The sequence below is a fragment of the Lemur catta genome, chromosome 8 (genome assembly GCF_020740605.2).
Source record: "Lemur catta isolate mLemCat1 chromosome 8, mLemCat1.pri, whole genome shotgun sequence".
Taxonomy (NCBI): Eukaryota; Metazoa; Chordata; class Mammalia; order Primates; family Lemuridae; genus Lemur; species Lemur catta.
Window position 1 is genome coordinate 94218035 of NC_059135.1, and position 17162 is coordinate 94235196.

The 17162-nt window shown below is 50.9% G+C and overlaps 1 protein-coding gene across 2 annotated transcripts in view; it reads right to left on the reverse strand.

Annotated features, from left to right (window-relative positions):
- TFCP2L1 (transcription factor CP2 like 1) overlaps positions 1-3963 on the reverse strand; it is a 52678-nt gene extending 48715 nt beyond the window's left edge. For both annotated transcript variants that reach the window (XM_045559395.1, XM_045559394.1), the window contains exons 1-2: positions 3836-3963; positions 486-637 (exon numbers count right to left, since the gene is read on the reverse strand). In XM_045559395.1, coding sequence (XP_045415351.1) covers positions 486-637; positions 3836-3897 — 214 coding nt within the window. In that variant the 5' untranslated portion in view covers positions 3898-3963. The remainder of the gene's footprint in view (positions 1-485; positions 638-3835) is intronic.
- Positions 3964-17162: the final 13199 nt, after the last annotated feature.

A 17162-nucleotide genomic window follows, 5' to 3' on the forward strand; every position in this document is an offset into this window, starting at 1 on the left:
TCGGGATAAGCCACCGCCCTCCACGGGGCTCCCTCCACCGCGGGAGGGAGTTGTTTCCACCCAAAGGGAGAGACACGGAGCCACCTGCTAATTCTGAGCTAGCTTCTTGGCCCAGAAGCTGGCAAGTTCAGCAGTTAGAAAAGAGTCTGATAATCACCTTGGACAACCCCCCACCCCCCTACCCCCAGCCGGTTCCCCAAATTGAGGAGCCAATTGAGAAGGCAGTACAGGCAAGACCAACCGCTAAGACACCTCGGCTCTCTCCCAATTTGGTGCCTCGTTAACTGGCTGATGTTTCTATTTTTCAGATGAAAACACTGAGGCTCCAGGAGGTCTCAGCTAGGAAATGGAATTTGAACCTAGTCTGACACCAAAGCCTGTGCTCCTTCCAGGGGGTGAGCCCTGGGCACTGTGACCCTGCAATGAGGCTTAAATGGGCCTTTCACATCAAGGGTTCCGCCCTGGCCCCGGGCTCCAGCCACTACCTTGGTTGAGGTAGGTCAGAGTCTCTTCGTGCAGCTTCACCGCGGGGGACGTGGCGGCACACAGCACGTACTGCAGGGGCGGCAGGCGGGCCTCGTTCTCGGGGGACAGCTGGGGCTCCTCCTGCTTGAAGATGGGCAGAGCGAGCACATCACTGCAACACACAGGAAGGACGCGAGGTCAGAGCAGAGCCCGGGAGCCCCTTCCCAACCCCAGGGCACGGGTGGAGAGAGGGACACAGGCCAGGGCCCCAACTTCACAGCATGCTCCAGACGCTTTAAATCACAGTAAACCTTCACCATTCTAGTTTCCCTCCACAGCCCCCAAGAGGTTTATTCAGTCAGGTCCCAGAGGAGGTAAAAGGCACCGCTACCCGCTATCTCCAGAAATCCTCTCTGTGACAGGGAGAGACCAGCAGCAGTGAAGGGGTCTTTAGGAGCCACTTATTTGTTTCTATCCACGAGAGACCGCTCATCAAGCCTCACTTTTACAGTAAGAATCTGAACAAAAATCTTTAGTCTTTAAAAATCAACAATTCTATTTATCAGCCACTTCTCAGACCAATACAGCCCTTTCCTCCAGGCTCTGTAAACTGTACAAATGAAGAAACTGTTTGCTTTGGTCACCCAGGTTGAGACATTCCTCCATCCCTTCTAAAGAGAGGACAACTGGCTGATGGCTGTTTTCAGGGTCATACTAATCCCTCCGAAAGGCAAAACGAGAAGAAAGGACCTTGGTTTTAAGTCTGTTTTTTAATCCAAATGGGAAATCTTGAGATGCTTGCTCGAAGATTCTTTTCCTCCACCTCCAAATAAAACTCCCCACATCAAAAAGAAAAAAAAGAAAAAAAAAACCAGCCTCATATCAACCTGTGACTGAGTGAGGAAGTTGTTTCTAGATACACTTTTAAAATGACCTCACGTGAGACAAAGAAATCCTTGAGAACATGAATGACCTGCCAACAGGTGAGACTTAAGACCTCTAAATTAAGAGCAGCATAGAAACAGGTGCCAAAAAAGTGCCAGTGGCCTTATCTTGATAGCTCTCCTCCCTTTGTGGGTCCCAGGTTAGGAATCCTATTAGCTGACCCCACTTTACTGTATAAACACAGAGTCACCGGTACAGTCTGTTCCCTGTACATCATAAACGAATGACTCTACAACACAAACCCAGCACACACCCCAACAATGTCTAACTAACTCTCAGAAGGAAAAGCCTGGCTTTGGGCACACCTGGGACACCTGCCCCATGTGGGCCTCGCCCGCCACCATCCACGGCCAAAGACGGGTGCAGGACTGTCCTGTCTTCCCCCGCACCGTGCCTTCCCTTTTCCGGAGCAGGACACACTCCCAGCCTGTGTGGTTCTCTAGGAACACAGCAGAGTGGGCAGGCCTGCTCACCGGGGATTGCATAATTGCATGTTTGCCCAGACCGTGTTAAGTTAATAATCCATGGGCTGCTGCCTTTAAATTTAAAAAAAAAGTGTTGGGGGGGAGGTGAAGAACCATCACTCAACAGCAACTTGTTTCAAGCCTGGCATCCTTATTTGCCAAGGCATAAAAGTCACAAGAACATCAAACAGAAAGGGGGAAGGGAGTAAAGCCCAGTACCCTGATGAGGGCAGACAATCTGCAGGAATCCTGCAGAGTGAGGAGACGACCAAAAATAAAATCCACAAAATCGAGGAAAAAGACAAGACTCTCACTCCAGAGTCAGGGGACCAGGGGCCACCACCTTGGCCCTCACTGAGGTCAACCTCTCCAAGGGCAAAACCCCTAGCTTCCAAGAAGTGAAGTAAAAAGAGAGTATGAACCTTCTTTATCCATGGTCTGAAAATTACCCCAGAAACCAATATGGCTTTGTAGCACCTTTCACCCCCAGCTCCCACCTTTTTCTCTTCATGCAAGAGCAAATGTCAAAACTGCACCTCCAATGTGACGGGAAAATTATTCCCTAATGGAATGACATTGTAGGTACTTAGGAAATTTCAAATACACTAACTCTCAACTCAGGGTCACCTTCAAACTCATTTGTAAGATATGGCAACATACTTATGGTCACAAACTAGATTTTAAGCAAAACTACAACTAAAACAGTCTGTGGGCAGTACAGTAAAAATACATTCAGTTGTACCATTGTTTTGTAAGTGAATGGACACCACATCTCCTGGGGGGAGACTGACATCCTCCCAGCGGGCTTCGTACACCCCCAGAATAGCTTCGCTCTGGTGACATCACCACGGCCTGCAGGGAGGCTGCCGGTCCTAGGGCCCTAGACTTTTGCCATCTCCTACTCCTCAGGCCCACGGATGAGAAACAGCAGATCCATCAGTGAAACCCAGTGGTGGCCCGGGGGCTGCTCCGGGAATTACAACTAACTTGTAGTGTTAAAATCTGAGTGGGAACTTCTTGGGGCCAAAACGAGCACTAAGGGTAAGCTCTGGTTTGAGGGCTGTCAATGCCCGTGACTCCTTTGGCCTCATAATTCACTTTCCTTGAGTCCACATCAAATGCCCTTTGGGTAAAATTAGGTACATTTAATAAACTGTGACTAGGATGGAAATAAAGACAGGCTAAAGCTGGTTCAGGCGAGTTCACAAAGTGAAATGACTTCCCATTAGTACCCGGCCAGCTGCAGAACAGGGAAAAACAATCCTCCGGGAACTAAAGCAAACGGGGGTCCTCCTTCCTAAAAGGGGGGTGTAGAGAACTCTGACCAACAGGCAGGTCTCACTTTTCCCTTTGAAGAGCGCTAGCCAAAACCCTGCAGAAGAAGAAAGATTTCCATCAAGGGCAATGACCCGTGGGCCTCACGAACACACGCAAGACCACCGGGGCAGGGGGCGGCCAGCCCCTGCCGAGCCGGCCGCCGCGGGCCCACGAGGCCGGGTCCGCGCTCGCCGCCGCCGCCGCCTCCGGCCCGACCCGACCAGGGGCAGCGCAGAGGGCGCGAGGCTCGGAGAGGGACCCCGGGGAGGCCGGCAAAGAGCGGGGGACGAAGTTGCCAGGACAGGCACCAGACTGACGGCAGCAAGTTTCCTCTACTTCTCTGACACGTGCGGGGCGAAGAGAGACGCGGGAGGTGACCGACCCACCAGGCTGGGGCCAGCAGGTGCGCGCCCCGCACCGGCCGAGGGTCGTCGGGGACGAGCCCTCGCGGGCATCAGGGGCCGCGCGCCCACCCACCCGCCGGGCCCCCAACTCCGAGCGCCGGGTCGCGCCGGCGCCAGTCCGTCGGTCCCCAGGGGGACTCCGGGCGGGCCTCTCCCGGCGAGGGCGCGCCCCTCCCCGCCCCGGGGCGTCCCACGGCGCCCTGCACGCCCCCCGGCCCGAGCCCCCGGGCGCGGCCTTACCGCAGGTAGCTGCCGGAGCTGTGCTGGTTGTAGTGCTCGGGCTGCGTGTGCCAGAACAGCATGGCTGCAGCTCCGGGCCGCGCCTGCGAGCGCACACCGGCCGCGCCGACGTCCCTCGGGCAGCTGAAGCCGCGCTGCGAACCCGGGGTGCCGGCCGGGCCGGCGCATTTATGGGCGGCCCGGGGGCGGCGCCGCGGCCAGGCCCGCCCCGCAGGCAGCGCGGCGGGAGGGCGGCTCCCCGGCCGCCGCACCTGGCTGCCCCGCGCGGGCGCGCCTTCCCCGGGAGCGGGCGGCCTCGGGCGGCAGGACGAGAGGGGCGGCGCGGCAGCGCGCGGGGCCGGGGCCGGGTGCTGTCCCGGGCCCCGAGGGTGGGGCTCGGGTGACCCTAGCGGCCGCCACCCGCCCCACGCGCCGCCTCCGCCCTCCGCTCTCCACTCCGCGCCCAGGGCTGGTCCCCAGAGCCGCTGGTGGTTGGGAGAGGCCGCTCTGAGCTCGGATGTCAGCGACCCCTGCCTAGGCTCTGTGGGCTCCTTTACCCAGCTCCTGTTTTTCATGGCACTTCACACTCCCTGAAGTCACGGCATTTTTTGTTTTTACTTCTGTATTGCTTGTCTTTCCCACTAGAGAATGTACGCTCCAAGGGGCAGGGCCTCACTGTTATCCATACCGCCTATAACAGTGTTTGGGACATGTAGTGTTAAGTGCTTGATAAATATTTATTAAATAAATATGAAAAAAGGAATCCCCCGAGGATCAAGTGTAATCAGAGAAGGCTTCCTGGAGGAGGTGACATTGCCCTAACGCTGAATGGATGCAGAGGACGTATCTCTGTGAGCATCTGGAGAAAAAGTGGTTCCAGACAGGGCCAACAGCAAGTCCCAAGGCCTTGAGGACGACCCTGGGACCATGGGGAGATCTTAGGAAATGAGATGGAAGAAGTGGGTAGTGCACATCACAGAGGGTCTGGCAGACCAGGGCAAGGAGCTGGGATTTTATTCGAAGCGTGTTTTAAGCAGAGGAGTCATATTTATGATTTGCTTTTTGGAAACATCAGTCTGGCAGCAGTGTAGACAGTGGGTCATCAGGGGCTGTGGAGGTGTCAGGAGGCAGCAGAGTTCCCTGGAGCCATGACTCACACCCAGGTGATAGCCAGTTCTCCAGGACATGGCACAAGGCCACCGTGGATGCTCTGTCCCTGAGTATTAATCCAGTCAAATGAAGTCCGGTGGAGACCCAGGCCCAGAACTCCCACCCCAAGCATGGATGTGGATAAAACCTTCCCTTACTCTTCTGTTCCTACTCCCCTTCCTCCAGAGACAGGTCACATAACTGGAAAGCCACTTCCTCTGAGCAGCTCTCAAGGATTACCACCTCCCCACGATTCTGGCCTGTAAGGAAGTGGAACGGTTTCCCCAGCCACAGGTAGTGCTGTCGGCAGACAGCCCCCAGCCTCTGGCCTCTCCAGGAACTGCCTCTGCTGCAGAGAAGCCTCACCCAAGGTCGTGCCCTCTTGGATGGTCCCCTTCCCAGTGGCTGTCCTGGCAGGAGTATAAAAGTCTGGCCATCTCTGCCCAACTGGGGACAAGGCCGATGGGGTGTTTTAGCCCCAGGATTCCCCGTGGAGACAGAGGAAGCTGTCACAGGACCTGCATTGCTGCTCAAGGTCTCTCTCCTGCTTCTTTCCCATCCCTTGGCCAGGTGTTGATCCTAAGGGAACTTCCTAACAAACATCCTGAGCACTAAGCTCAGGGTCCATGACAATGCTTGGCACATCATTTAAACAGGAGGCCCTGTGGGGTGGTCTGCAAAGAAGACACCCTTTGCTGGAATGTTCCTGAGTTCCAACAGGAGAGGGCCGCGGGTAAGCAGCAATTGCAGTGCGGTGTGAGGGTGCTCCGGGAACACAGGGGAGGGCTTTGGAGCTCTGCAGAGTCTCCAGGGTACAGTGATGTCTCCTGACGCATGGGTGGGTGTAAATTAAGCCAATCTGTGAAGTGGAGATGGCACGTGCAAGGCCCCAGAGGAGGGGAAACAGATGGTAATGGCTCTGCCCCGAGTTTACCACCTAGCTCAGTCAGAATGTGTGACCTTGGTGGAGTAAACTGACCCCATGCTGCTTCTCCCATCAAGAGATGGCTTCTATTTCCCTCCCCTCCGCCTTCCACCTGGGCTGGCCCTGTGACTTGCTTTGACTATAGAACGCGGCAGAAGTATTGCCGTTCCAGCTCCTGGCTGGCTCCGGGGAGGCCAGGCAGCTTCTTCATTCCCGCGGAGCTCTGAGCCACAACATGGAGTCCAAATGCGCTATGGGAGAGGGAGACCCAGCCAGTCGTCACTCACCCTGGCCACCCAGCAGAGCCCATCGCAGGGACTCCAGTGAGTTGGCTCCAGCCACACACACCACAAGGAACAGAGACAAGCCCTGCCCAACCAAGCCCTGCCCAAAATGCAGACTTGTGAGCATAGGAATGGTTGTGGTTTTAAGCCACTAAGGTGTGGGCTGGTTTGTTCCGTACTGATGGAGAAATGCTATACCAGGCCCTTTGAATCTCGGTGTTCCCAGTAATGCATGGGAGCAATAAGGCTTAGTTTCGTGGTTGGGACGAAGCTTAGTGTCAGGTGAGTTTAGCTTCTCAGGGATGATCGCTCTTATGACCTAAGTATGACTATATATTTTGGGTGACTACACACCTTCTCTCCCTTGGTGGGTTTCTAACTACTTGAGGGTAAATTCGGCAGTGCCTACAGATACCCCATTTGAGTCATACTGTGTGAACAAGAATGCACAGTGTAACCTGTGACTCTTCCGTGTGACAGAGCACAGTTAGGCCTAGTCTGGACCTCAGGGGCTGCCAGTCCAGTATGGAGGAGGAGACAGATGTGCAGGAAATGGCCCCCCATTCCCTCTTTTTGTTTTGTGAATGTCCATGATTCACAGGTGGTGGGAATATTGACTTTTAACTGTGCATCAGACGCAGAGCCATACACTGGAATCTCCCCTCTGATGCTGAGAAGTAGGCACATCACCCCATCTTACAGATGAACAAACTGAGGTTCAGGAGGCTCAGTGCCGCAGCTGGGATTTGAGGCTGGGCCTGTGGGTTCAGGGCCCGTGCTCTCTGGCTACCATCCGTCCCTGCCCTAAGGCCCTGCATCCCTTTCCTCACCCAGCACTGGGTAAACACACTGTGGTCAGAGGTGCTCTGCCCCCACAGATCGGCCCGGGGGCCCTCCAGGGGCAGCACAAAGGGCCCCACAGCGTGCCCAGGGGCCACCTTCTTGGCAGCTCCACAAGGCACTCTCCGCCTCTTGGAGGAAGTCGTGACAAAGACCGGAGCTTGATGCCTGAGAGAATCGTTTGGAGGGATGAATAGGAGTTTACAAATGGGATTTAGCCAGAGGGAAAAGCATGTGCAAACATGTTCACAACAGCACTGGATGTTCTTGGGATCAGCAACTGTTGTGGGGAGAGGAAGCGGCGGGCAGGGGGCAGGGTGAGGCTGGGAGGCCTAGGTGGAGCGTACGGCACCTCCGGGGCTGGGATGGCACTCGAGTTGTCCAGAATCGGGGCGAGGGAGTAGGGCCTTCACATACCCACAGTGGCCACTCGTGGTCAGATGTTTGCCCCTGGGCAAGGGGCTTGACTTTGGGCAGAGCGGCTCCGCAGAGTCCTGGAGAGGGACCAGTCAGTGCCATCACCTGCCCGGGCTCCCCACAGCAGGGCCGTGAGTCAGTGCCATCACCTGCCCGGGCTCCCCGCAGCAAGGGGATGCACCGTGGCCGGGCATGACAGCACCTGCCATGAGTTCGGAGTCTTCACCTAGGGAACGAGCTGATGACACCTCCTTCCTGGGACCCGTGGGAGGACGGAGGGAGACAGTGCGGCCGCAAGCAGGGCACGCCCGCCGGCCTGCTCTGAGCGCTTGTCAGCTGTGCATCCCCAGCGTCATTTGTAATTGCTTCTTGGGGTTCAGTGTGTGTGGCTGATCAAACCCCTGTGTGCTGGTGAGGATTACGTTCTGCCGCAAGTAACAGAAACCCCAATAAAAATGGCTTAGACAAGACACAGGCTTCTTTCCCCTCAAGTTCCAGAAGTCCAGGGTTGACGCTGCCTACTGTGCTACCCACTCGCCACGTGTGGCTCTGGGGCACTTGAAATGTGGCGGGTCTGAATCGAGACGTGCCAGAAATGTACGGGGCACACCAGGCTCACAACTTTGTAGGAAAAAAAGAATGTAGCACAGCCCGTCGATCATTTTCATACTGACCACATGATAAATGATCATAGTTTGACTATATTGCGTTAAATACAATATAATATGGAAGTTAATTTTACCTGTTTGTTTTTCCTTTTAAAAAATTTGCATATGTGGCTTGTATTTGTGGCTTGCTTTATATTTCTATTGCTCTTGGAACTGGTCCCAGAGCAGTGGTTCTCAGCCAAAACTGGCTTTTCCCCCAGAGGACAATGGCCATCTGGAGACACTTGTGGCTGTCACAATTGGAGGTGGGGGTGCTACTGTGTGTAGTGGGTAAAGGCCAGGGAAGCTGCCAGACATCCTACAATGCACGAGACAGTTACCCACACAAAGAATTATCCAGCACAAAATGTTAGCAAGACTCAGGTTGAGAAACCCTAGTCTAGAGGTAATTAGTTCGTGGCATCTACAATGTCAGGAACCCAGTCTTCTTCTTTTTTTCTTTTATGGTAGGCTCTGATCCAATATGAAGGAACCCAGTCTTCTTATGCCAGGTGAACATTGCATTTGCAAGGTCATGGCACAGACTAAAATGACTGTTGGAGCTCCAGCCATTGTGACAGCATTCCTGCCAGCCACAAAGAGGAAGGACAGAATAAGGGCACACCTTCTCTCCTGAAGGAAGATGTACACACCACTTCTGCTTCTCCCACTGACTAGAACCTAGTCATCTGGCCTCCCCTTGCTGCATGGGAGGCTGGGAAATGTAGTCTTTATTGTAGTGGTGTGTGCCCAGCTAAAAATCAGGGGCTTCCTACTGAGGAAGATGGGAGAATGGATCCGAGAGGGAGACTAGTATCTGCCTTACTTTGCTCAGGGGAACCAGGCAAGGAGTGTTACCCCCATTTTACAGATAAAGAAACTGAGGCACACAGGTAAGGGGAACTTGCCAAGACACAGAGTAAATGTCAGACCCCCGCAGGACTGGGGCCTCCTGACTCCTGGTTGCCTCTTCCTCACACTCTGCTGTCCTGTAATCTTGGCTCAACCACATCTGTGTCCTTTGAGTCCCATTTGCCAATGGCCCATACTGTCATCTCGGATGTGATTCGTCCTTGTGTCTGATCCCAGCTTCTCCGTCAAGAACTCCCCTGGCTTTTCAAGAGAAGAGAGTGACTTTTCCAAAACGTTCCTTCAAATGCAGGTAAAGTCTTGCCTGTGTTTGATGGGACTGCCCGGATCTCAGTTCCTCAGCTGTGACACATGCACATGGGAAGATGTCAGCGGTGGGGAAAACTGGGGGCAGGGGGTACAGAAATTCTCAGTATTCTATCGGCAACTTCTCTATAAGTCTAAAATTATTGCAAAATAAAACGATTCTTTAAGAAAACGTTCCTTCAGAATTCAAATGGTCAAAGTTATCAATCTGGGCACGTGTGGTTTGGTTTTCTTAAAGCAGAGCTCACTTGCATCACTGACATTCGCTATGCACCGACTAGCCCAGACAGGGTGGGTATTCACATGGCACACTAACATTAGACAGTCACCACGTGTCCAGCCCCAGGCATATCCAAGCCCTGTACAGGAACACTGTTTACTAGTTCATCTAGTTCTCACAATGGCCCTGTGAGACCGCTGATGGGCCCATTTTACAGATGAGGCTGTAGAGGCCCAAGAGGTCAGACAACTTGCCCAGGTTCACATGAGCAGCAAGTGGAGGAGCTGGGATTTGAACCCCGGTCACTCCTACTGCAAAGACCCTACTGTGACCCTCCGCCTACTCTGCCCTCTCTCCCCTAGACTGTGCCATCAATCTTTTGGGCAGCACTCAGATGTCCCCGTTCTGACCAGGCCTGCCCTGCTCCCTGCTCTGCAGTCACAGTGCATTGCCCTGGGTGGAGCGGCCACGTGCACTTTGGCACAGTGCCATCCCTCCAGGACCAGACAAGCACCCTGTTATCTGCTGCACTCCTCCCTCTGCAAATGTCCCCTGTTACAGGTGCCAGCCTCTGCAGGGGTCACATGGGGCACCTCCTCCCCTTAGGACTGCTGCTCCAGAGAAATGGGGGAAGCAACGAGCAAGACTGCAGAGACTCGCCGGGGCACACCAAAGCCAAGGAGGGAGAGCACTCAGGCGCTCCCCAGTCGTGATCCCATTTAACTCTTGACATCCTAGGGAGGTAGATGTCATCGCACCCACTTCACTGATGAGAAAACTGGGCCTCTGAGAAACTTGTCTAAGTTTGCACAGCTGGCAGTGGAGCCAGGACAGGCCTGGTGTGGGCTGGCTTGAAAACCCCATCCCTGCCCGATGCGCCGGGCTGAAAGGAGAAGTCGGGCAAGAATTCTTGAGGCATTTGACATCAGGGCTCCCCCGTGAAAGAGCCCAGCCAGATCACCCAAGAGTGACTGTCAACAGTCCCTCCTGTACATCGTGAGCTGCCAGTCAGCTGTTCAGTCCCTCTTAACCCAAGAGGACACTCGTGGATTACTCAACATGTGAAAAAGGGCCCTGCGTACAAGGGACGGAAACCCAAACGCAGGCACAGTGGGGCAGGAGTGGGAAGCGGCTGGGAGGAAACAGAGAGCCCACAGAGAGAGGAGACGGTTAGACTCTGTCAGTGTTGGCCATGGCCATCCCTGGGCTAGAGCTTAGGGAGCTGATGGACAGCCACCTTGTCCTTTAGGCCACCTCTGGTGAATAGCACACACCATGCAATACAGCAGGGCTGGGGCATATGGTTTTTGTGCTCTCCCTGAACCACATGCCAACGCAGGTTAGTGGAGCTGAAGTCCAGCCCGTGTTCCTCTTGCCAAGCCATGTTGGCATAAGGCTGCTACCGCCCAGAGAAAAGCACCCACAACACCACCTGCTCATGCAGCTGAGTGCCCGTGGGCTGTGTCCACCTGGGGCCACACAGGCTAGCAGGGGCCTATATGTTTTACACCTCAGCTCTTTGCCTCCCTACCGTTCCTGCTTCCTGGAGCTCCTCCATCCCTCCTCCCTGCCCGCAGTTTGCCTAGCTAGCTTTTACGAGGCTCAGCTCAGTGTCACCTCCTCCAGGAAGTCTTCCCTACCCCCAGCAGTACAGGCCAGGTGCTCCCCCTCTTTACTTTGAAGTCTACACACGTTGGCTCAGGGCAGTGTCACAGGCCCCCAAGCCCAGGCTCGAGAGAGGGCAAAGCCTGCCAAGAAAGAATAAGGCAAGCCTGGCTTCAAACCCTGCTTTTGTGACTTACAGCTAGGAGACCTTGATTAATGTCTTTTTTTTTTTTTTTTTGAGACAGAAATTCGCTCTGTTGCCTGGACCAGAGTGCAGTGGCATCATATCATAGCTCAAACTCCTGGGCTCAAGTGATCCTCCCACCTCGGCCTCCCAGAGTGCTCGGATTACAGGCGTGAGCCACCACACCCAGCCTGGATCCGTTTTAAACTCAGAGTTGCCTGTGTTGCAGGTGTGCCACTTGGGCTGTGCTTTGGGCCATCGAGCGTGTTGGTGGTACAGCATTTATGGACAGAGTGCTTCACAGTTGGCTCCAGGATTTTCTTCCCAACCGCTGATACCCCTGCTCACCCTTTTTATGGAGATGCTCTCTCAACCTTACGCTTAGATTTCACGTACTTGCAGGCAGTGTCAACCAAGTCACAAAGCTGCCAGATGGCCAAGAGGCATCACTGACTATCAGAAGCATCCTGATCTCGGAGACACGAAAACGTGGAAAAAATGCGTGTCTGAGAATCGATGAAATATACTGGCTCACCATAGCTGTGAATCTCTTCTTAAGGTCAAAAATTTTTAAACTACATTTCCCAGTCTCCCTTGCAGAGTTGTGCCTGAGCTCCCCCCAGTGAGATGCACGCCCGGAAGGCTCTGATCTGGAAGCAACATGAATGAACAGGCAGGGCAGAGGTTATCTGCTTGCTAGCGTGGGAGGAGCAGAGGCAGAGTTTCTGAGGCTAACTAGATCAATTAAGCAGCGATGTTTCTGGAAGCTTTGCCTAGACCTGCTTCCTCAGCCTTTCTAACAATTCTGTGGGTAATAAATTCCTTTCTGCCCCGACCAGTTAGAGTTACCCACCTAAGATCTTTTCTTTCTTTTCCTTGTTAACAAAACCCTGATTTTGTTGGGGGTCAGCAATAGGTGCCCAGCTGAAAAACTCTACCTCCCGGGCTCGTCAAAGAGGGGGCTAACCAGGTAGCTAAATTCCGGCCAATGAGACTTAAGTAGAAGCTGACGGGTGGAGCTGCAGGGAAAATCCCAGAGAAGGTGAGTGCAGCGTGTTCCCCAGTCAATGTCCCGCAGATGGTGTGGCTCCGCTACCCAAAGCTAGAGTTGCATTTTATTAACTGTAGCCATCAGGCCCACAGTCAAGAGAAGCATCTTCAAAAACAAAATCACACCCTGGAATACACATTTGGAATTATGATAAGGCAACAAAGACATGAAGCGTTCAGCTTCCTGCTGCAAGTTGATAACCCCCTTGGGAGGTAGAGAATGCTCTTTGGGCTCTGCACACAGGTCTGCACTGTCCTCGGGGGCCCATCAGCGTGCACGGGACTCTCTGGGCACGACAGCCCTCTGCTTCTGCAGATAGTGCTCGTGCAGGAAATATTTGACAGGCCAGAACCTGAGTCTATTGCCTTGCCTTGTCTTGGGTAAATTTTAAATTACATGACCATTGACTTGGGTTTTATTTTACGTTTTTAAGATTTGTCATTGAATAATAATGAATGTCCATCTTATAGAAAACCTGTGTTTACAACTCAGCAAATGGTAATTTTCCTCATGTTTGCCCTGCGTCACTTTTGGTACCCTCAGAAGTTGATGTTGGTTTTCTTGATAGTCTCATTGCTTAGTGTTTTAAATTAGAATAATCTTGCCTCGTGAAGCTTTGAATTATTTTAAGTTTCTTTGCAGGTTAAGTGTTCCTTGTGTAACATTTATTCAATGTGCCACTGCCTATTCCACACTGGATATAACACTGCTACAGCATATTCTGTTGAGCCCAGTAATGAGATCTGAGTATCATCTTTCCCACCTAAAAGTGCCTAACGGCTTATACAAATATATTCTATAGCAAAGAAAGATGAAAGAGGGCTAACTCTGTTTCCCAGTCTCCTTTGCCCTTGCCTCTTCCTCCTCCTTGCTGCCTTGAAGGCAGATGTGAAGTCCGGAGCTCAGGCAGCCATCTTGTGACAGCTGAGTGCCCCCTCTAACATTGTCTGAGCAAAAATACAGAAGGAGCCTGGATCCCTGAATTCATCATGAAGACATCATTTCAGCCCTGGATTGCCCCATCATATCCTAATAGATACTAAGTGATCCTAATTTGGTACCTCAAAGTAGAGGCTGCAAGTTACAGAGTCTATGTTTTCGGAATTGGCTGAGTGGAGAACGTTGGGTTTGGGGCTGTTAAGGTAAAGACGTGGCAGGTTGGAAAGTTGCTACCTTGAGTTGTGTGGCAATGAAACAGGTAGTCAAACAGCTGCCTGTGGTACTTTAGAAAGTGGACTCTGTGCCGACCAGGGCAGTAGGTTGGGGCACATGGTGGGAAAAGGGGCAGAAAATTGGCAGGTGTTGGCTCAGTTCATTCTGGCTGCTTTTAGCCAAGGACTGTAAGAAAGAGAAAGCTCAGGCTAGGGCCAGGGGTCAGGAAAGGAAGAAAATATCACTCTGCCTGCAGCCTGAACTCTAAATTGATTGAGGGTCCTGTACTCTGGAGCCCTGCGGAGCTGAAGAGGCCAGCGGCTTCCGTGCTCCCCTCTGTGAAATAAGTGTAAAGTAGCCTTCTCGGAAATGGCCCCAAGCTCGGGATGAGAACACCGGCCTCCGGGCTTCTCCGCTTCCACAGAGTTTTCAGCGAGACAGCTGGGCTGAGCCAACCAGTAAGATCAAATCAAGGGTGTTGCCTTTCCACCTGGACCTATTTTCAAATGACCTCAAGGCACAGGCAGAGGGGGATCAATAGTTACAGAAGCCCGAATTTTCAGAGTAAAAACAAAAAAGATTCTTGCAGTAAGTGTAATTGTCATGGGATTAGCATCCAGAATAGACTAAGAATTCCCGTAAATCAATGAGAACAAGACAAACCACTCAGTCCAATAATGGGCAACAGAATTGAAGTGGCATTGCCCAGAAAAGGAAATACAAATGGTCTGTAAACGTGTAAACATTGTCCAACCTCATTAGTAATCAGGAAAATGAAAATTCTGGCCCTGAGATAAGATTTTACAGTCAAAAGGCTGGCAAAAATTTTAACATCAAAAAACACCAAGTATTGGCAAGGACATGGTGTAAATTGATAAACCATGATAGAAACTAGTCTGGCAGGAAACAGTTAAACATGTGCAGACCTTGTGACCCAGCAAATCCACTCCTACATATACAGACCTTCCCTACATACACTTAAGATGATTCGATTTAGATCTATCTTTCTTTTTTTCTTTCTTTCTTTCTTTCCAGACAGGATCTCACTTTGTCGCCCAGGTTAGAGTGCAATAGTGTGATCATAACTCACTACAACCTTGAACTCCTGGGCTCGAGCGATCCTCCTGCCTCAGCCTCCCAAGTAGCTGGGACTAAAGGCTCGTGCTATCAAGCCCAGCTAATTTTTCTATTTTTTGTAGAAATAGAGTCTCACTGTGTTGCCCAGGCTGGTGTTGAACTCCTGTCCTCAAGCCATCCTCCTGCCTTGGCCTCCCAAAGTGCTGGGATTACAGGTGGGAGCCACCGTACCTGACCAATTTATGATTTGTCAACTTTGTGATCATGCAAAAGCAATCCACATTCAGAAGAAACCATACTTCAAATACCCATACGACCATTCTGTTTTTCATTCTCAGTACAGTATTGAATAAATTACATGAGATATTCAATACTTTTCTTACAAAATAGGCCTTGTGTTAGAGGATTTTGTCCAACTGTAGGCTAATGTAAGTGTTCTAACCGCATGTGAAACTCACATGGGAAGAACATGTTGAAACTCTAACCCCCAATAAGGCTATATTTAAAGAAGTAATTAAGATCAAATGAGGTCATCAGGGTGGGACCCTGTTCTGATGGTGTTGGTATCCTTACGAGAGACACCAGAGGTCCCTTTCTCCCTCCCTCCCTCTCTCTCTCTCTCTCTCTCTCCCGCCTGTCACATGCACAGAGAAAAGGCTACGTAAAGAAAAAGTGGCTGTCGGAGAACCAAATTAAGGACTCAATACCCTTCAAAATAGCAACAAAGAAAATAAAATACCTAGGAATATATTTAACTAAGGAGGTACAGGACCTCTATAGGGAGAACTACGAAACACTGAGGAAGGAAATCGCAGAAATGTAAATAGGTGGAAAACCATACCATGCTGGTGGATCGGAAGAATCAACATTGTTAAAATGACTATGCTGCCCAAAGTTATCTACAGATTCAATGCAATCCCTATTAGATTACCAACATCATTTTTCACAGATATAGAAAGAATAATTTTACGCTTTGTGTGGAACCAGAGAAGACCCCGTTTAGAAAAAGCAATTTTAAGCAACAAAAACAAAATGGGAGGTATTAATTTGCCAGACTTCAAACTATACTACAAAGCTGTGATTATTAAAACTGCTTGGTATTGGCACAAGTGGAGGGACATAGACCAATGGAACAGACCAGAAAATCCAAATATAAAACCATGCTCATATAGCCATCTAATCTTTGACAAAGCAGACAAAAACATACTCTGGGGAAAAGATTCCTTATTTAATAAATGGTGCTGGGAAGACTGGATAGCCACATGTAGAAGACTAAAACAGGACCCACAGCTTTCACCTCTCACAAAAATCAGATCACAGTGGATAACAGACTTAAATCTTAGGTGGGAAACTATTAGAATTCTAGAAGAAAATGTAGGAAAGACTCTTACAGACATTGGTCTAGGCAAAGAATTTATGAAGAAGACCCCTAAGGCAATCACAGCAACAACAAAAATAAACGAATGGGACCTGATTAAATTAAAAAGCTTCTGCACAGCCAAAGAAACAGTCACGAAAATAAACAGACAGCCTACAGAATGGGAAAAAATTTTCGAATACTACACATCAGATAAAGGACTGATAACAAGAATCTATTTAGAACTCAGGAAAATCAGCAAGAAAAAATCAAACAACCCTTTCAAAAAGTGGGCAAAGGACATGAATAGAAATTTTTCAAAAGAAGATATAAGAATGGCTAACAAACATATGAAAAAATGCTCAACATTCCTAATCATCAGGGAAATGCAAATCAAAACCACAATGAGATATCACTTAACTCCGGTGAGAATGGCCTTTATCAAAAAGTCCCCAAACAACACATGTTGGCATGGATGCGGAGAGACAGGAACACTCATACACTGCTGGTGGGACTGCAAACTAGTGCAACCCCTGTGGAAAGCAATATGGAGATACCTTAAACAGATTCAAGTAGACCTACCATTCGATCCAGCAATCCCATTATTGGGCATATACCCAGAAGAACAAAAGTCATTCTATAACAAAGACACCTGTACCCGAATGTTTATAGCAGCACAATTCACAATTGCAAAGATGTGGAAACAACCCAAATGCCCATCAATCCACGAATGGATTAGTAAACTGTGGTATATGTATACCATGGAGTGTTACTCAGCTATAAGAAATAACGGTGATATGACATCTCTTTGGTTCTCCTGGAGAGAATTGGAACCCATTATATTAAGTGAAGTATCCCAAGAATGGAAAAACAAGCATCACATGTACTCACCAGATAATTGGTTTCCCTGATCATCACCTAAATGCACATCGGGGAAGGGTACCAATTGGATATCAGACTGAGATGGGGGATGGGGGGAGGTGATGGGTGTATGCCTACATGATGAGTGCGTTGCGCACAGTCTGGGGAATGGCCATGCTTGAAGGTGCTGACTCGGGGAGGTGGGGGGTGGGGGGAGGGGATGGAGGTATGACTACATGGTGAGTGCCAGGCACACTGGCTGGAGAATGGACACGCTTGAGGCTCTGACTCAGAGGGATGGGTGGGACATGGACAATGTATATAACCTGAACTTATGTACACCCATGAGGAGCTGAAATAAAAAAAAAGAAAAAAAAAGTGGCTGTTTTCAAGCCAGGAAGAG